The sequence below is a fragment of the Ranitomeya variabilis genome, chromosome 1 (genome assembly GCF_051348905.1).
Source record: "Ranitomeya variabilis isolate aRanVar5 chromosome 1, aRanVar5.hap1, whole genome shotgun sequence".
NCBI lineage: Eukaryota > Metazoa > Chordata > Amphibia > Anura > Dendrobatidae > Ranitomeya > Ranitomeya variabilis.
The window spans coordinates 522,175,802-522,197,409 of NC_135232.1; the positions used below are offsets into that span (position 1 = coordinate 522,175,802).

Sequence of the window (21,608 nt, forward strand, 5' to 3'; positions counted from 1 at the left end):
AAATTCCGGGATGACCTGCCAATGCAGAAGAATGTACCTCAGAGATGACTCTGCTGGTCCAATCATCCGGAACAAACAGTCTATCAGGCGGACAACGATCCGGTCTATCCGCCTGAAACTCTTGCAAGGACCGCCGCAGATCAGGAGAAACGGCCGACAAAATTACTCCCTCCCTAAGGATACCTGTGGGTTCAGAATTACCAGGAGAGTCCGGGTCAAAACTCCTAGAAAGGGCATCTGCCTTAACATTCTTAGAACCCGGTAGGTATGACACCACAAAATTAAAGCGAGAAAAAAATAAAGACCAGCGCGCCTGTCTAGGATTCAGGCGTCTGGCAGTCTCAAGATAAATCAAATTTTTGTGGTCAGTCAATACCACCACCTGATGCCTAGCCCCCTCGAGCCAATGGCGCCACTCCTCAAACGCCCACTTCATGGCCAAAAGCTCCCGATTCCCAACATCATAATTCCGCTCTGCGGGCGAAAATTTGCGAGAAAAGAAGGCACAAGGCCTAATGACGGAGCAGTCGGAACCTTTCTGCGACAACACTGCCCCAGCTCCGATCTCCGAAGCGTCAACCTCAACCTGAAAAGGCAGATTCACATCAGGCTGACGCAACACAGGGGCAGAGGCAAAACGGCGCTTAAGCTCCTGAAAGGCCTCTACAGCATGAGGGGACCAATTAGCAACATCAGCGCCTTGTCTGGTCAAATCAGTCAGTGGTTTAACGACATCCGAAAAACCAGCAATAAATCGGCGGTAAAAGTTGGCAAAGCCCAAAAATCTCTGAAGACCCTTAAGAGAGGAGGGCTGAGTCCAGTCACAAATAGCTTGCACCTTGACGGGATCCATCTCAATGGAAGAGGGAGAAAAAATATACCCCAAAAAGGAAATTTTCTGGACCCCAAAAACGCACTTAGACCCGTTCACACATAAAGAATTAGACCGCAGAACCTGAAAAACTCTCCTGACCTGCTGGACATGAGAGTCCCAGTCATCAGAAAAAATCAGAATATCATCCAGATATATTATCATAAATTTATCCAGAAAATCACGGAAAATATCATGCATAAAAGACTGGAAAACTGAAGGGGCATTAGAAAGACCAAAAGGCATGACCAAATACTCAAAGTGGCCCTCGGGCGTATTAAATGCGGTCTTCCACTCATCCCCCTGCCTGATCCGCACCAAATTATACGCCCCACGAAGATCAATTTTAGAGAACCACTTAGCACCCTCTATACGAGCAAACAAATCAGTAAGCAATGGCAATGGGTATTGATACTTAACAGTGATCTTATTCAGAAGCCGATAATCAATACATGGTCTCAAAGAGCCGTCTTTTTTTGAGACAAAGAAAAACCCAGCTCCCAAGGGAGAAGAAGATGGACGAATATGTCCCTTTTCCAAAGACTCCTTTATATATTCCCGCATAGCAGCATGTTCCGGCACAGACAGATTAAACAAACGACCCTTTGGATATTTACAACCCGGTATCAAATCTATGGCACAATCGCACTCACGGTGCGGAGGTAACGACCCAAGCTTGGGTTCGTCAAAGACGTCTTGATAATCAGAGAGGAACTCAGGGACTTCAGAGGGAATGGACGACGAAATAGAAACCAAAGGTAAGTCCCCATGAATACCCTTACATCCCCAGCTCAACACAGACATTGCTCTCCAGTCCAAGACTGGGTTGTGAGACTGCAACCATGGCAATCCCAGTACCAAATCGTCATGTAAATTATACAGCACCAGGAAACGAATAATCTCCTGGTGATCCGGATAGATACGCATGGTAACTTGTGTCCAGTATTGTGGTTTATTATTAGCCAATGGGGTGGAGTCAATCCCCTTCAGAGGAATAAGAGTCTCCAAAGGCTCTAAATCAAAACCACAACGATTGGCAAAGGACCAATCCATAAGACTCAGAGCGGCGCCAGAGTCAACATAGGCGTCCGTGGCAATGGATGACAAAGAGCAAATCAGGGTTACAGACAAAATAAACTTAGACTGAATGGTGCCAATGGAAACAGACTTATCAAGCTTCTTTGTACGCCTAGAGCATGCTGATATAACATGAGTAGAATCCCCACAATAGAAACACAATCCATTCTTCCGTCTAAAATTCTGTCGCTCGCTCCTGGACAGAATTCTATCACACTGCATACTTTCTGGCGTCTTTTCCATAGACACCGCCAGATGGTGCACCGGTTTGCGCTCCCGCAGACGCCTATCAATCTGAATAGCCATTGTCATGGACTCATTCAGACCTGCAGGCACAGGGAACCCCACCATAACATCCTTAACGGCATCAGAGAGACCTTCTCTGAAAGTTGCCGCCAAGGCGCACTCATTCCACTGAGTAAGCACAGACCATTTACGGAATTTTTGGCAGAAAACTTCAGCTTCGTCTTGCCCCTGAGATAGTGCCATCAAAGTTTTCTCTGCCTGAAGTTCCAAATGAGGTTCCTCATAAAGCAAGCCCAAGGCCAGAAAAAACGCATCCACATCGCGTAACGCAGGATCCCCTGCTGGCAATGAGAAGGCCCAATCTTGAGGGTCACCCCTAAGCAAGGAAATCACAATCCTAACCTGCTGAGCAGGGTCTCCAGCTGAACGAGACTTCAGGGACAAATAAAGCTTACAATTATTTCGGAAATTCTGGAAGCTAGCTCTATTCCCTGTGAAGAACTCCGGCAAAGGAATTCTCGGCTCAGATACCGGAGCATGTACCACAAAATCTTGTAAATTTTGTACTTTCGTGATGAGATTATTCAAACCCGCAGTTACACTCTGGAGATCCATTATTGTCAGGTGCACACAGAGCCATACAGAGATTAGGAGGAGAGAGAGAAAAAAGACTGCAGCAAGGCAGACTGGAGGAAAAAAAAAAAAAAAAAAAAAAATTCCAGCAGACTTCGTATAACTCTCCTTTCTCAACCTGGGTCTTTAACACTTTACGGGCCGGTCAAACTGTCATGATCTCTGCAGGCAGAGATCATAGCAAGCCTATAGAGGGACAAGCTCTCGGAAGATGGAACTATACTGACCATGAACTAAGCCTGCCGCGCAACTAGAAATAGCCAGGTAGCATTTCCTATTTATCGCTAGATGCCCAGCTCTGGCCTAAGACCTAAATAGCTAGCAGAGGGAAATATAAGACCTGGCTCACCTCTAGAGAAATATTCCAAAGAAGACAGTAGCCCCCCACATATAATGACGGTGAGTTCAGATGAAACAACAAACGCAGCAGGAAAATAGTCTTAGCAAATTTGAGGTCCGCTTACTAGATAGCAGAAGACAGATAGTATACTTTCATGGTCAGCAGAAAAACACTAACAAAACACCATCCAGAGATTACCTTAAACTCTGGCATTAACTCATAACGCCAGAGTAGCAATCCCTGATCAACGAGAGCTTTCCAGACACAGTAACAAAACTTCAGCTGTGAACTGGAACAAATAGGCAAAACAAAACATGGACAAAAGTCCAACTTATCTAGTAGTTGTCTAGAAGCAGGAACAAGCACTGAGAGGCATCAGATAACATTGTTGACCGGCAAGAAACCACCAGAGAAATGAGCTTAAATAGCGACACCCACTACTGATGGAACCAGGTGAAACAGGAAGGAGGATGACAAGTCCAATTCCACAAGCGGCCACCGGGGGAGCCCAGAATCCAAATTCACAACATTCGGCATCCGCAATCCAGAGCACTGCTAACAGGGCTAGCTGAGACCGGCCGGTCCGAAGGCACATCCAGAGTTCCCTTTGCAGGTGGAAATCAGTGCCTACCTACTAGCGCCTGGGTGTTGTAGTACTTCCCTGCTGAGCACCACGGGATAGTCCTCACAACTTTCGTGTATGTTTCTGTTCTCTCTCTCCGTCCCCCAGATGATATGGATAGGACGCACCCGTATGACGGGGTAGGCCTGGAGTTATTTTATAGGGACCCTAGAGACGCCCCTCTCCCACAATTGCCTCCGTTGTCTTCATTAGGTGATTAAGGTGAGACAGCCAGCCTAAAATTAACTGCCCTGCCGTTGGTTTGAAGTAATGCGTAGAGCCCAATACTTCCTCGGCGTTCCGGCCACCGGCTACGCGCCTCAGTAGGATGTTGCCGATCTCGGGGAATGACTCCTACTGGTTCTATCGCCTTTGTGCTGTGATCTCGTTTCTCACTTCTCCACAATATACTTCGCTTCGTGTCCTCTCTTAAGATGCCACCGCAATGAAGTGCTCCGTAACGATCTGTCCTTTCTCTAGGCCTCTGTCAGGATCCCTCCCCTGACAGGGACCCCCCTGGATCTTCCCAAGCAACGCTCTTCTCTCACTAGATGCTACCTGGGCAAAACCCAGTCAGCTTCTCTCTAACTTCCTATCCAACCCCCATTTTTACCAGAGTGTGAGGAGTGGCTTAATACATAGAACCCTTTGCTCCCCCTGGTGGCCGGAGTGTGAAGTGTAATGTGTGACTGTGATACCTGGTCAGGTGAACTCCTTTAGTGCCATCAGACGTACCATCACTCCCCTTAGTGGCGGAGCGACAGTACTGCAACGACCAGGACTCTGGGGCGCTGCACAAAAAAAATTAGTTAAATTCTTAGTACAGATCTTTGAGTTCTGCTTATTCTGTCACTTCTTTCTCTTCTGCCCTGCATCATTCCATTGCAGAAATATTTACATTTATTTCTTTCAGAGTGCGGTTTGTGAAATCTCTGCTTGCAAACCAACTGGGCATTTCTTCACAGCCTTCTATGGGGCATATGCTTTCACCTCTCTCTTACACGCTGTTATTCACAGCTTGGCAGCTGTAGCAATCTCAGATGCTTCCGAGCTGTGATTTTCAGCTTCTGAGAGGAATGGGTGAAGTCTCAGTAACCAGCACTAAACACAGCCTTTCTGGCATGATTGGGATACGCCATCACAAAGCAGCCTCCATGGTTCTTTAGTGGTAATTTGCACAAAGTACATGTTTATACTTTGCTTATAATACAGGGTGGGCCATGAATATGGATACACCTAAATAAAATGGGAATGGTTGGTGATATCAACTTCCTGTTTGTGGCACATTAGGGAAAACTTTTCAAGATGGGTGGTGACCATGGCGGACATTTTGAAGTCGGACATTTTGGATCCAACTTTATTTTTTCCAATGGGAAGAGGGTCATGTAACCATCAAACTTATGGAGAATTTCACAAGAAAAGCAATGGTGTGCTTGGTTGTAACGTATCTTTACTCTTTCATGAGTTATTTACAAGTTTCTCTTTGTCTTTTGACATGTCGCAGAGGTTAACACATGAGGAGCAGATAGAAATTTTGTTGATGTCTGGTGAACGCAGTACCCGGGTTATTGCAGCAGATTTCACTGTAAGACACCCTACGCAAGAAAACTCACATTCCCATTTGATTTAGGTGTATCCATATAAATGGCCCACCCAAAAAAGTTTGCCTCATCACTGAACATAATGTTCTGTGTAAACTGAGAGTCCTGTTCCAATTTTTGTTTTGCCCATTCTGCAAATTCAGCACGCCGATCTCGGTCATCCTCGTTGAGATGCTGCAGCAGCTGGATTTTGTAAGGCTGCCATTTGGGAGCAGCTAATATCCACAGAAGGGATGGTCGACTGATGCCAGTGTACAGTTCTGGTTTCCAGTGTATAAGAAAGACAAAGCTGAACTAGAGCGGGTGCAGAGAAGAGCGACCAAGGTTATTAGAGGACTGGGGGGTCTGCAATACCAAGATAGGTTATTACACTTGGGGCTGTTTAGTTTGGAAAAACGAAGACTAAAGGGTGAACTTATGTTAATGTATAAATATATGAGGGGACAGTACAAAGACCTTTCTGATGATCTTTTTAATCATAGACCTGAGACAGGGATAAGGGGGCATCATCTACGTCTGGAGGAAAGAAGGTTTAAGCATAATAACAGACGCGGGTTCTTTACTGTAAGAGCAGTGAGACTATGGAACTCTCTGCCGTATGATGTAATGAGTGATTCATTACTTAAATTTAAGAGGGGACTGGATGCCTTTCTTGAAAAGTATAATGTTACAGGTTATATATATTAGATAACTTGGTATGGCGTTGATCCAAGGAACTTGTCAGATTGCCGTATGTGGAGTTGGGAAGGAATTTTTTTCCCCAGTGTGGAGCTTACTCTTTGCCACATGGGGTTTTCTTGCCTTCCTCTGGATCAACATGTTAGGGCATGTTAGGTTAGGATATGGGATGAACTAGATGGACTTAAAGTCTTCCTTCAACCTTAAAAACTATGTTACTATGTTACTCCGGCAACAGTCCGACACTGGAGCTACCGTTAGACCCGGTGGCTGGAACTCAGGTAACCTTTTGCCAACGGTTCTCCCGGCAGCTGCGAGGCCCGGAAAACTCACGGGAAACTTTGAGGGACATTGAAAGGTTACTGAAGTTTCCAGCTGCTGATACACCTGGAGGTTGTACTGGGGTGTGTATTTTACTGTAGTTGTTAATACAAAAAAAATAAACAAAAAAAGTGTGGGGTCCCCTGTAATTTTCAGAAACAGCTGAGGGAAAGTCAATTGCTTAGGGCTGATGTTCACAATTGGGGAAAGTGGACGATATTCCTAAAGGTTCCTATTCTATTAATATTAGCTCACAGCTGTTTGCTTACTGCCTTTACTGGTTATTTTATGGGGAGCTCCTCTAAAAAATGAAGTGGCGTCCCCCCATAAATTCAAACAAGCAAAGGCTAAACAGACAGCCCTGGACTGATATTAATAGATATGGAAAAAAACAGGGAAATCCCCCCCCCACTCCCAGGGTAAGAACATTAGCCCACATTAGCCCACAGCCACTCTAAAAATGGCTCATCAATAAGATGAGACAAATGTGGCTCTTAACCTTACTCTTCCCACTTGCCTGAAGGCATTTTGTATTGGCAGCTGACATCAAGCCCAGGGGTTAGTAATGGAGAGGCATCTCTAAGACACCCCCATTACTAACCCCATAGTCATATTGTAACTAAAAAAACACCCTGAATAAAGTCCTTTATTTGAAGTAAAGACACTAAAGAAATAAGGAAAGTTCTCACGCCAGTGGTGACAACATTTAGGTGAACGTAGTTCATTGGCTATGAACTCCGCTCACCTTTCTCACAACACCGTGAGGCACTGATGCTGAGGTAAGATGCACAGCTCAGTGTCTCTGCTGGCATGCATGCTGAAAGCTCACATTATGCCAGTGTTCAGCCTAGTATCTAGATGTAGCAGAGACAGAAATCCCAATAGACTATATTAAAAATAACTTTTATTAATCAATCTAAAATTATTAACTGGTGCACAACAACCAATACCATCACAAAATATATAAGTTCTAGATAGAAAAGACCAAGGAAGGTGCCTGGCCCTACTCTAGTACTAATCTATTGGGGTTTCTGTCTGTGAATTAGTAATATATTGTACTCCAAAAGTAATATTTTCTTACACTGTGAAATCTAGATTTAGCACAGCTAGACTCATCAAGGGACAAATAAATTACCGTATATACTCGAGTATAAGCCGACCCGAGTTTAAGCCGACCCCCCTAATTTTGCCACAAAAAACTGGGAAAACTTAATGACTCGAGTATAAGCCTAGGGTGGAAAATGCAGCAGCTACTGGTAAATTTCAAAAATAAAAATAGATACCAATAAAAGTAAAATTAATTGAGACATCGGTAGGTTAAGTGTTTTTGAATATCCATATTGAATCAGGAGCCCCATATAATGCTCCATACAGTTTATGATGGCCCCAGAAGATGCTCCGTGGGCAGCACGGTGACGCAGTGGTTAGCACTGCAGCCTTGCAGCGCTGGAGTCCTGGGTTCTAATCCCACCCAGGACAACATCTGCAAAGAGTTTGTATGTTCTCTCCGTGTTTGCGTGGGTTACCTCCGGGTACTCCAGTTTCCTCCCACATTCCAAAGACATACTGATAGGGAATTTACATTGTGAGCCCCATCGGGACAGCGATGATAATGTGTGCAAACTGTAAAGCACTGCGGAATATGTTAGCGCTATATAAAGATTATTATTATTATTATTAAGATGCTCCATACAAAATACACCACATATAATGCTCCATGCAGTGTATGATGGGCTCCATAAGATGCTCCATATTAAAATATGCCCTATATAATGCTGCGCAAATGTTGATTATGGCCCCATAAGATGCTCCATACAGACATTTGCCCCATTCAATGCTGCACAAATGTTGATTATGGCCCCATATGATGCTCCATACAGACATTTGCCCCATACAATGCTGCACAAATGTTGATTATGGCCCCATAAGATGCTCCATACAGACATTTGCCCCATACAATGCTGCACAAATGCTGATTATGGCCCCATAAGATGCTCCATAGAGATATTTGCCCCATATAATGCTGCACATGGCCCCATACAGATATTTGCCCCATATAATGCTGCACATGGCCCCATAAGATGCTCCATACAGATATTTGCCCCATATAATGCTGTACATGGCCCCATAAGATGCTCCATACAGATATTTGCCCCATATAAAGCTATACATGGCCCCATACAGATATTTGCCCCATATAATGCTGCACATGGCCCCATAAGATGCTCCATACAGATATTTGCCCCATATAATGCTGTACATGGCCTCATAAGATGCTCCATACAGATATTTGCCCCATAAAATGCTGCACATGGCCCCATAAGATGCTCCATACAGATATTTGCCCCATATAATGCTGCACATGGCCCCATAAGATGCTCCATACAGATATTTGCCCCATATAATGCTGCACATGGCCCCATAAGATGTTCCATACAGATATTTGCCCCATATAATGCTGCACATGGCTCCATACAGATATTTGCCCAATATAATGCTGCACATGGCCCCATACATATATTTGCCCCATATAATGCTGCACATGGCCCCATACAGATATTTGCCCCATATAATGCTGCACATGGCCCCATACAGATATTTTCCCCCATATAATGCTGCACATGGCCCCATAAGATGCTCCATATAGATATTTGCCTCATATAATGCTGCACATGGTCCCATAAGATGCTCCATACAGATATTTGTCCCATATACTGTTGCTGTGATAAAAAAAATAAAAAATTACATACTCACCTCTCGTCGCTCAGGCCCCCGACACTTGCTATACTCACCTTTCCTTTCCTGTTCCACTGCCGCTGTGTCTTCCGCGTCCTCTGCACTGACTGTTCAGGCAGAGGGCGGCACGCACTAATTGTGTCATCGCGCCCTCTGACCTGAGTGTCAGTGTAGAGGACGCAAAAGACACAGCGGCGCAGATGGTGGAACAGGGAGCAGGTGAATATCGCGCACTGCGTTATACTCACCTGCTCCTGGCGCGGTGTCCCTGGTTCTCCGGCGCCCGCAGCTTCTTCCTGTAGTGAGCGGTCACACGGTACTGCTCATTACAGTAATGAATATGCGGCTCCACCCCTATGGTACCATGTGACCGCTCACTACAGGAAGAAGCTGTCAGTGCCCGAGAACCATGGACCGCGCCAGGAGCAGGTGAGTATTATTAGACAGCTGCTGCTCCCCCTCCCCTGCCAACCCCTGGGTATGACTCGAGTATAAGCCGAGAGGGGCAATTTCAGCCTAAAAAAAATGGGCTGAAATTCTCAGCTTATACTCGAGTATATACGTTATATTCTGGTCTGAGAGATAAGGAATATGGTTGTTTATCTTTTTTACTCTTTTACAGGGGACATGGGCATCAGAAGATTATCTTCACCTTCGACAGGTGAGGGATATGGTTGTTTATTACTTTATTTTTTACAGGGTACATGAGCGTCAGTGGGTTAGGTGTAAACATGAGTATAACTTTTCTTTTTTCTTTTAAAATGAAAAAAGTGTCAGTGTCTTTATTTCAATTAAACAACTTTATTCAGGGTGTTTTTTATTTACAATATGGCTATGGGGTTAGTAACTTTCCATTACTAACACTGGGTTTGATGTCAGTGGCCATAAAACAGCTAACATCAACCCCACAAATATTACCCCATCTGCCACCATATCAGGGCAAGTGGGTAGAACCGGTCAAAGCACCAGAATTAGAGCATCTAATAGATGGGCCTTTTCTAGAGCGGCTGAGGACTGCTAATTTTAGGCTGGGTGGCTATATCGATGACCCCTTACCAGTCTGAGAGTACCAGCACCCAGCTCTCTGCTTTAGCTTGGCTGGTTGTCAAAAAATGGGAGGAGACCCATACCTGTTTTTTAATTATTTATTTAAATAATTTAAATAATTTAAAAAACGGTGTGGGACCCCGCAATCTCTGATAACCAGCCATGATAAAGCTGAGAGCTGAGGGTTGCAGCCCACAGTTGTTGGCATTGCCTGCAATGGTTATCAAAAATAAAAGAGACCTCAAATGTTTTATTTCTAATTTATTTACACAGGGTCTGGCTGATGAACACTCTTATCAGCCTCGCCTACTCTCGCTGTTATCCATGACAGCAGGTGTACGCTGATGAAAGTAGTACTCTCTCATCAGCCAATACCTGTGACTGGCGGTAACATTTTTACCGCCGCTAACAGCTGATGGCTCACATGCAGTCAACTGACAGCGTAAGAAACTCAGCTCTCTGGCCAGCAGTGACTAACTTACTGATGATCGGATGACAGCATGGGAAACAACTAATGTTCGAGGTGCCGAACCCAAACAGTAACACAGATTTCCTGTATGGGTTAGCCCATCGGGTTTGCCCATCACTATTCCTGATAGGTTCCCCTAAATAAAGGGCACTGCATTACATATATGACAAATTAGATTTTTTTTCTTTAGCAAGACTAACATTAGCATATGCTTTCTATAGATTTCTAGAAACTTGTTTGGATATGCAAATCTAGAATCAGGAACACTATGCTGTTCATGCATCCATCATTCATTTCAATATGAAGCAGACTAAAAGGAAAGCTGAACTATTCAAGTAATTTTTATATATCTAATTGTAGTATATAGGGTTGAGCGAAACGGATCGGACAAATTCAAAAATCTCCGACTTTCGGCAAAGTCGGGTTTCATGAAACCCGACCCGATCCTAGTGTGGGATCGGCCATGAGGTCGGCGATCTTCTCGCCAAAGTCGCGTTTCATATGACGCGTTCAGCACCATTTCTCAGCCAATGAAGGAGGATGCAGAGTGTGGGCAGCGTGATGACATAGGTCTCGGTTCCCACCATCTTAGAGAAGGACATGACAGTGATTGGCTTGCTTTCTGCGGCGTCACAGGGGCTATAAAGGGGCATGCACGCCGACCGCCATCTTACTTCTGCCGATCTTAGCATAGGGAGAGGTTGCTGCAGCTTCGTCAGAAGAAGGGATATGGTTAGGGAGGGAAGATTAACCCCCAAACAGCTTGTGCTGTAGCGATTTCCACTGTCCAACACCACCTTTTTTTGCAGGGACAGTGGAGGCTATAATTTTGTGCATCAGCTCTGTAGGTTTTTAGGCTGACTTATAAGGCTCCCTGATAGCTGCATTGCTGTTTGCACCGCTGCTGTGCAAACCAACTGCTTTTTTAAAAGTAAAAATCCTGTTGCACCTTTCTGCACAGTTATCTTGTTTATTTGTCCACACTTTTGTGTACAGCAGTCCTTTTTATTGCTGCCATACTTGTCCTGAGATCATTGCAGGGAGATTGAAATTGTACTACAGTCCTTGTATTTTTTCATATATCTTCCAGCCACTTGCTGCCACTTACATTGCGTTGTTTTATACACTGTGCCTGGGTTTGGGTTCAGCCTCCCCCCAAAAAAAAGAGATTCAAATTCTAACAAAGTGGCTATACCTCAGTCCTCTTAGTTTGTCATATATCAGCCCGCCACTTTCTGCCACTTCCATTGTGTTGTTTTATACACTGTGCCTGAGTTTAGGTTCCTGTGTCCCAAAAAAAAAAAGTGAGATTGAAATTCTCAACCATTTTATATACAACTTCTACGTTGTTTTACAGTACCATATAACGGTTGTTAGTTTGGTTACATTTTCCCAAAAATGAGGAAGTCTGGTGGAAGAGGCCGTGGGCGGTCATTGCCAGCTGGTACTGATGGTGGTGGTGGTGGTGGAGCATCTGGTTGTAGTGGGAGAAGCAAAATAGCACCTAAGGCTGGAGGTGTTGAGCCAGCGTCATCGTCTGGCTACACAAGGCCTCGAAGGCTTCCTTATCTGGGAGTAGGAAAAAAGCTTTTAAAGCCGGAGCAGCAGGAAAAAGTTTTGGCTTTCCTTGCTGACTCAGCCTCTAGCTCTTTCGCCTCCTCTTCAGAAAGCTCCAAATATAAAAGCAGCGAGTCGACAGTGGATGCTACCGGTCAGGAACAAGTCGCTTCCTTGTGTCCTTCACCCAAACCAAAAGTGAAGGATGCGTCAGGCGACACTACAGGTTACTCCATGGAGCTCTTTACACATACCATGCCTGGGTTAGAAAGGGAAATTGTTAACAGCCCATTGCAAGATGAATCGGACATGGAGTGCACTGATGCACAGCCACAGCCAGATTATTATGCTGTTCCATTGACTCAGATCACTACATTGCCCTCGCAGTGTACTGAGCCAGAATCTGACCCTGATGAGACTATGGTGCCCTGTCCCGAACGCTATAGCACCTTACACGGTGACACAGAGGAAGGTGCACATGACATTGAAGAGGAGGTGATAGATAACCCAGTTGTTGACCCAGATTGGCAGCCATTGGGGGAAGAGGGTGCCGCTGCCAGTAGCTCAGAAGCGGAGGAGGATGATCCGCAGCAGCTATCTACATCGCAACAGCTTTCATCTGGCAGGCCCGTATCTGGCCAAAAATATTTGTCAAAAACAAAAACAGTTTTAGGACAGCATTGCAATCCAGTGAAAGTAGCACAGCGTGCAATGCCTGAAAAGGTATTCCATAGTAGGAAGAGTGTAGTGTGGCAATTTTTTAACCAAAATCCGAATGATCAGTGCAAAGTTATCTGTAAGAAATGCTCAAAGACCTTTAGCAGAGGGAAGAATGTTCAAAATTTAAATACAACGTGCATGCGTAGACATTTAACCAGCATGTACTTGCAAGCCTGGACCAACTACCAAACGTCCCGTACCGTTGGTGCACCCGCTCAGAATGAAGGTAGTCAGCAACGCTACATTGCTTCCTTCACTGTAAGCCCACCAGTTAGGACACCACCAGCAGCAAATGTGGAGGTATTGTCGCAAGGCCAAAGCAGTCAGGGAATCACAAGGTTATTGGTAGGAAACACTGTATGTAGGCCAACATCGAGAATACCATCACCAACCCTCTCTCAATCCGCCATGTCCACCACCACCATCACCGCTAGTTCCACCATATGCAGCTCTCCAGTCCAGGTCACACTACAAAAGACTCTCGTTAGGAAAAGGAAGTACTCATCCTCTCCTCCGCGTACACAGGGTTTGAATGCCCACATTGCTAGACTAATCTCGTTAGAGATGATGCCCTACCGGTTGGTTGAAAGCAAAGCTTTCAAAGCCCTGATGGCCTACGCAGTACCACGCTATGACCTACCCAGTCGGCACTTCTTTGCGAGAAAAGCCATCCCAGCCCTCCACCAGCATATCAAAGACCGTATTGTCCATGCACTCAGGCAATCAGTCAGTAGAAAGGTGCACCTCACAACACATGCATGAACCAGTAGGCATGGCCAGGGACGTTACGTATCCATCACGGTGCACTGGGTTAATGTGGTGGATGCAGGGTCCACAGGGGACAACCATAGTGGGACAGTTCTGCCTAGACCACGGTCTAGGAAACAGTTGGCAGTAGGCATTCAACACCCCTCCTCTTCCTCCTCCTCCTCCTTCTCCTCCAGAAGCGAAAGCTCGTCCACAGAGCACAGTTGCCCTACCACTCCATCCCCAGCTGCCAGTGTTGCACACGAGGTGTCACATTATGGAACAGCTAGTGGTAAGAGTCAGCAGGTTGTGTTGGAAATGAAGTGTTTGGGTGACAACAGAAACACCGCGGAAGTACTGGCCGAGTACTTGCAGCAAGAAACTCAGTCATGGCTGGGCAGTGTACATCTTGAGGCAGGCAAGGTAGTCAGTGATAACGGAAGGAATTTTATGGCTGCCATAGCCCTTTCAGAACTTAAACACATACCTTGCCTGGCTCACACTTCATTGTACTATGAGGGACCCTGTGCCAGTGCCGTTGCCCAAGAGTGGGCACACCCACCTGTCCAGGCAAACGGCACTCGCACGGGTGCTTGCGCTAGGTGGTGACCACGGCCCTGTGGGGGTAGTCAGCCCATTTAGGGAGGTAAAAAAATGGCCTATGGTGGACATACAGCAGCTGCAAATGGAGGAATTGGAGCAGTCAGTAAGAGGAGGCCAAAAGCAAGACATTTTTCATGCAAGCTACGTGTCAGCAGGGGAAGGTGGGGCAAAATAATTTGAAACCCATGATTGGTTCATTTTAATGAAGGTTAGATCATCAACATTTTGGGTAGCCAGACGAGTCCTTTTTTTGGTCAGTATTGAACCAGCAGCACTGAAGACTCTTTCTGATAGCACACTAGCAGCTGGGCAAGCGAGCTCCTGTAATGCATATTCTGCCAATTCAGGCCAGGTGTCTATTTTAGATGCCCAGTAATCAAAGGGGAATGACCTCTGAGGGAGAACATCGATAAGGGAGGAAAAATAGTTCGTAACCATACTGGACAAATGTTGTCTCCTGTCACTTTGAATTGATGCAGCAGTACCTGTCGTGTCTGCGGTCATTGCGAAATCACTCCACAACCTGGTCAAAAAACCCCTCTGTCCATCTCCACTTCTGATTTGTGCACCTCTAACACCTCTGGCATGTTGCCCCCTGCAGCTCGTTTGAGAACCATCACCGCCGCTGTGTGCTGGGAATGCCTGAACCAAACGGTCTACAAGAGTTGCTTGTTTGGTAGCCAATATTTGCTCAAGGTTCTCATGTGGCAAGATATTTTGTAATTTTCCTTTATATCGTGGATCCAGGAGGCAGGCCAACCAGTAATCGTCATCGGTCATCATTTTGATAATGTGGGGGTCCCTTTTTAGGATACGCAAGGCATAATCAGCCATGTGGGCCAATGTTCCAGGTGTCAATTCACTGCTTGTGCTGGGTTGCAGAGCACATTCTTGGAAATCAACATCACTTGTCTCCCGCAAAAACCCTGTACCTGACCTTGCAATGCCACCAGTTTCTATTGCCCCCTCAGAAGCATCCTCCTCCCATAAATATTCTTCCCCATCATCCTCCTCCTCCTCCTCTTCATCTGCCACCTCGTCCAGGAGAGTTCCCTGAGCAGACAATGGCTAACTGTCATCAAGGCTTCCCTCCTCTTCGGCTGCAGATGCCTGCTCCTTAATGTGCGTCAAACTTTGCATCAGCAGTCGCATTAGTGGGATGCTCATGCTTATGATGGCGTGGTCTGCACTTACCAGCCGTGTGCATTCCTCAAAACACTGAAGGACTTGACAGAGGTCTTGTAGCTTCGACCACTGCACACCAGTGCAGACAACTCCATGTCTGCCATCCAATGCGTGCCCGTGTATGTGTATCCTCCCACAAATAAATTACAGCACGCCTCTGTTCGCACAGCCTGTGAAGCATGTGCAGTGTGGAGTTCCACCTTGTTGTAACATTGATTAGGCGGTGCTGGGGAAGATTCAGCGATCGCTGATGGTTCTGCATACGGCTGGAGTATACGTGCGACCGGCGGATGTGCGAGCAAAGTCTTCGCTCCTTCAGGAGCAGGGCTGGTAACCCCGGATAATTTTTCAGGAACACTGCACCACCAGGTTCAAGGTGTGAGCCAGGCAAGGTATGTGTTTCAGTTCTGAAAGGGCAATGGCAGCCATAAAATTCCTTCCGTTATCACTGACTACCTTGCCTGCCTCAAGATGTACACTGCCCAGCCATGACTGAGTTTCTTGCTGCAAGTACTCAGCCAGTACTTCCGCGGTGTGTCTGTTGTCGCCCAAACACTTCATTTGTAACACAGCCTGCTGACGCATACCACTAGCGTGTGCAACACTGGCAGCTGCGGATGCAGTTGTCATGCGACTGCGCTGTGTGGACGAGCTTTCGCTTAAAGAGGAGGAGGGGGAGGAGGGGTGGCGAACGCCTACAGCCAACTGTTTCATAGAACGTGGTCTAGGCAGAACTGTCCAACTATGGCTGTCCGCTGTGGACCCTGCGTCCACCACATTAACCCAGTGCGCCGTGATAGACACATAACGTCCCTGGCCATGCCTACTGGTCCATGCATCTGTTGTGAGGTGCACCTTTCCAGTGACTGATTGCCTCAGTGCATGGACAATGCGGTCTTTGACATGCTGGTGGAGGGCTGGGATGGCTTTTCTCGCAAAGAAGTACCGACTTGGTAGGTCATAGCGTGGTACTGCGTAGGTTATCAGGTCTTTGAAAGCTTCGCTTTCAACCAACCGGTAGGGCATCATCTCTAAGGAGATTAGTCTAGTAATGTGGGCGTTCAAACCCTGTGTACTTGGATGAGAGGATAAGTACTTTCATTTCCTAACGAGAGTCTCTTGTAGGGTGAGCTGGACTGGAGAGCAGCATATGGTGGAACTAGCGGTGGTGGTGGTGGTGGACATGGTGGATTGAGAGTGGGTTGGTGATGGTATTCTTGATGTTGGCCTACATACAGTGTTTCCTACCAAAAACCTTGTGATTCCCTGACTGCTTTGGCCTTATGACGATACCTCCACATTTGCTGCTGGTGGTGTCCTAACCGGTGGGCTTACAGTGAGGGAAGCAATGTAGCGTTGCTGACTACCTTCATTCTCACCAGGTGCACCAAAGGTACGGGACTTTTGGTAGTTAGTCCAGGCTTGCAAGTGCATGCTGGTTAACTGTCTAAGCATGCACGTTGTATTTAAATTTTGGAGATTCTTCCCTCTGCTAAAGGTCTTTGAGCATTTCTTACAGTTAACTTTGCACTGATCATTCGGATCTTGGTTAGAAAACTCCCACACTGCACTCTTCCTACTATCGAATACCTTTTCAGGCATTGCACGCTGTTCTACTTTAACCGGATGGCCACGCTGTCCTAAAAGTGTTTTTGGTTTTGTCAAACGTTTTTGGCCAGATACGGGCCTGCCAGATGAAAGCTGTTGCGATGTAGATGCCTGCTGTGGATCATCCTCCTCTGCTTCAGAGCTACTGCCAGCGGCACCTGATTCCCCCAATGGCTGCCAATCTGGGTCAACAACTGGGTTATCTATCACCTCCTCTTCAATGTCATGTGCACCTTCCTCTGTGTCACCGTGTAAGGTGCTATAGCATTAGGGACGGGGCACCATAGTCTCTTCAGGGTCAGATTCTGGCTCAGTACACTGCGAGGGCAATGTAGTGATCTGAGTCAATGGAACAGCAAAATAATCTAGCTGTGGCTGTGCATCTGTGCACTCCATGTCCGATTCATCTTGTAATGGGCTGTTAGCTATTTCCCTTTCTAACCCTGGCACAGTATGTGTAAAGAGCTCCATGGAGTAAACTGTAGTGTTGCCTGCCGCATCCTTCACTTTTGCTTTGGGTGAAGGACACAAGGAAGCGACTTGTTCCTGACCGTGAGCATCCACTGACGACTCTCTGCTTTTATATTTCGAACTTTCTGAAGAGGAGACGAAAGAGCTAGAGGCTGAGTCAGCAATGAAAGCCAAAACTTGTTCCTACTGCTCCGGCTTTAAAAGCGGTTTTCCTACTCCCAGATAAGGGAGCCTTCGAGACCTTGTGTAGCCAGACGATGACGCTGTCGGAACAACTCGAGTCTTAGGTGCTATTTTGCTTTTCCCACTACCACCAGATGCTCCACCACCACCACCACCATCATTACCAGCTGGCAATGACCGCCCACGGCCTCTTCCACCAGACTTCCTCATTTTTGGGAAAATGTAACCAAACTAACAACCGTTTTATGGTACTGTAAAACAAGGTAGAAGGTGTATATAAACTTGTTGAGAATTTAAATCTCCCTTTTTTTGGGGGGAGACTGCACCCAAACCCAGGTCCTGTGTATTACACTACACAATGTAAGTGGCAGAACGTGGCTGGCAGATATACGACAAACAGAACTGACTTAGATCCACTTAGTGGCAATTTAAATCTCCCTTTTTTGGGTGGGAGACTGCTGCAACAATCAGGCCCAGTGTATTACACTACACAATGTAAGTGGCAGAACGTGGCTGGCAGATATACGACAAACAAAACTGACGCAGATCCACTTAGTGGCAATATAAATCTCCCTTTTTGTGTGGGAGACTGCTGCAAAAATCAGGCCCATTGTATTACACTACATAATGTAAGTGGCAGAAAGTGGCTGGCAGATATACGACAAACAGAACTGACGCAGATCCACTTAGTGGCAATTTAAATCTCCTTTTTTGTGTGGGACACTGCTGCAAAACTCAGGCCCACTGAATTACACTACACAATGTAAGTGGCAGAACGTGGCTGGCAGATATACGATAAACAGAACTGACGTAGATCCACTTAGTGGCAATTTAAATCTCCCTTTTTTGGGTGGGAGACTGCTGCAACAATCATGCCCAGTGTATTACACTACACAATGTAAGTGGCAGAACGTGGCTGGAAGATATATATATAAAGAAAAAGGGACTGTGCTACAATAACAATCTCCCTACAATGATCTCAGGACAAGTATGGCAGTCAGCAATAAAAAGGACTGCTGCAAACAAAAGTGTGGACAAATAAACAATAGAACTGTGCAGAAAGGAGCAACAGGATTTTTGCTTTTAAAAAAGCAGTTGGTTTGCACAGCAGAGTACAAACAGCAATGCAGCTATCAGGGAGCCTTATAAGCTACAGAGCTGATGCACAAAAATCTAGCCTCCACTGTCCCTGCAAAGAAAAGGTGGTGTTGGACAGTGGAAATCGCTACAGCACAAGCGATTTGGGGGTTAATATTTCCTCCCTAACAATATCCCTGCTTCTGACGAAGCTGCAGCAACCTCTCCCTATGCTCAGATCGGTAGAAGTAAGATAGCGGTCGGCGTGCACTCCCCTTTTTAGCCCCTGTGACGCCGCAGAAAGCAAGCCAATCACTGTCATGCCCTTCTCTAAGATGGTGGGGACCGAGACCTATGTCATCACGCTGCCCACACTCTGCGTCCTCCTTCATTGGCTGAGAAATGGCGCTGAAAGCGTCATATGAAACGCGACTTTGGTGCGAAGATCACCGACAGCATGGCCGATCCCACACCGGGATCGGGTCGGGTTTCATGAAACCCGACTTTGCCGAAAGTCGGCGATTTTTCAATTTGTCCAATCCGTTTCGCTCAACCCTAGTGCTAATACTTTGTGGTCAGTTCTTGCTTACTACACACAAATCTACACTCTACCACTCATCTAATGCACTTGATGTATATTGTTCCACATATCTCAGATTGTCTCAGTTCCTTTTCAAAGGGGCAACTCCCTCTGTCTACATATACTGATAAATGTAGTCTTTACTGATAATGGCCATCGTGAATTACACATTAACTGAGTACAGTGCGGAAAGGTAAATCTAATAGAAATTCCACTGTCTGGTTCTTGAGAACATAAACATCAGTGCAAAACTTTTCAGATTTATATATGAAGATAGATATACAGATGGATAGATAGCTAGATAGATAGCTAGATACATAGCTAGATAGATATGGGGTAGAGATAGATAGATAGATAGATAGATAGATAGATAGATAGATAGATAGATAGATAGATAGATAGATAGATAGAACCTATATACACTTACTCATATCAAAGATATCCTTCTTGGGACTATCCTCTGGGATCATATAGGGCTCCATTTCTGTATTTAGCCCATCAAGAGTCTGTGTGTTGACATACATGTGTTCCTCATAGTCTCTTAGCCCTAAAGCACGACCATTGCTTCCATGGAACATTTCATTTGTTGCCCCTAATAAAAGAATATGTTAAGAATCTGGAAAATGCATGTTTCAAATTCATAGCCTAAAGATGGATATAGCAGTACTGATTAATGGTAATGATTCAGAGAATGTTACTATCGTGAAAAGGTGTTTCTGGGTTAAAACTACATTTCTGCAATGCCTTTATGACACTGCAGGTTGCTGAATCCCAACAGTGTGTCAGGATTCCACGCTGTTGACTGCTTGAGTGGTTGTCACATGACCTCAAGTATCCAATTTGCAAAATTCTGAACTTTTTTTCAGTAATCTTACCATGGTCTTCCAGTTCCCACTGTGATCCAGAGTGTGTTACCGCTGCTCTTTTGGCTGGCGATCCCATCTGCACAGAGAAATTAAATGAAGAGGGAGGCATTCAAATGCAGATATATGCATGGACATAGTACAGAGTGATTTCATTCTTCATACTAACTGAGGCTAGATTTGCACTATTCCATGTATTTTTCAGGTTACATGTAGAATTAAGAGCAATAGTTATGTTAATAAGAGTATCTAACAATACCTGTGTCCACTGCCCATTACTTGTAATCGGTGCGCTGGGCTGGTTTGTTGCACCTGTATCCCTGACTCTGCAGTCTTGTATTCCTCCTAGGGGTGGTTCTTTACCGGGTATACTATTGTAATAGTTGTGTTCGGAATTGTGATCCTCCTCAGCTGCCCAAGAAAGCTCTTCATTCCCAACCACTATCCTTTAGAGACAAATAACACAAAAGTGACCATACATGCCTTCCCCAAGTGACTGAGTGTGTATTAGAACACAAGTAGTAAACCTGTAGGTGCATTGTCTATGTGCATTGTTTTCATGTGGCTTTTTATGTAGGATTGCCCAACTAGGCATGGTAACATTATAGATTTTGGTACACTTTACACAAAATGGGTCACACTCACCAGGACAAAAAAAGCAAGTTTTTACTATTATTTTATTCCCACATCTCCCTTCTTGTTTGCTTGTTTGTTTGTTTAATCCACCATAGAGAGGTACCAAAATAAGGGTCTTCTCATTCAATGTAATCAATATGCAATTTTTTATAGTCTTTACCAAGGCGCCTATGCTCAAAATATTACTTACCCCTCGGAAGATGCTGCACACGAAATGCGCGTCGGGGGTGTTCTTCTTGGCTGATCACCGCTCAGGTCTTGCTCCTCTTAACTGAGCAATGTATTTTGCAATCACTATTGCACCAGCCATTCTCGTTCTCTTTTTCAGCTTTTTACCTGTTTAGGATTCCTTTTATATCTTATTGACCATTTGGTTATACTAGCATAAGCATGCGTAATAACTTAGTAGGCGTTCATTCCATTATTTATTTACACAAGTTATTGGATCCCTTTACTAAACAAGATGCATGCATCTTCTGGATTTTCTTTGGAGTTTTCTACTTATGTTCTTTTGCAGATGTATTATTATATTGACAGTCTAACTTGTATCTACTCGCCACTATAATTTGTTCTTCTTTTGCCTGATTAGCTGGTGTCACTTTGGCATTGGGGCTCCCTGTGCGGTCCTAGCATTCTGTGTGCCATACTCCGTTTATGCATTTTATATCTTGTTTGTATTTCATCAATAAAGATTTCTGTTTTACTTTAAGGGTATGTGAACACGTTTTGGATTCTCT

At 45.3% G+C, this 21,608-nt stretch overlaps 1 protein-coding gene across 1 annotated transcript in view; it reads right to left on the bottom strand.

Annotated features, from left to right (window-relative positions):
- SHC2 (SHC adaptor protein 2) overlaps positions 1–21,608 on the bottom strand; it is a 254,964-nt gene that overhangs the window by 78,066 nt on the left and 155,290 nt on the right. Inside the window, exons 8-10 of the mRNA XM_077253964.1 lie at positions 20,495–20,681; positions 20,248–20,314; positions 19,800–19,964 (exon numbers count right to left, since the gene is read on the bottom strand). Coding sequence (XP_077110079.1) covers positions 19,800–19,964; positions 20,248–20,314; positions 20,495–20,681 — 419 coding nt within the window. The remainder of the gene's footprint in view (positions 1–19,799; positions 19,965–20,247; positions 20,315–20,494; positions 20,682–21,608) is intronic.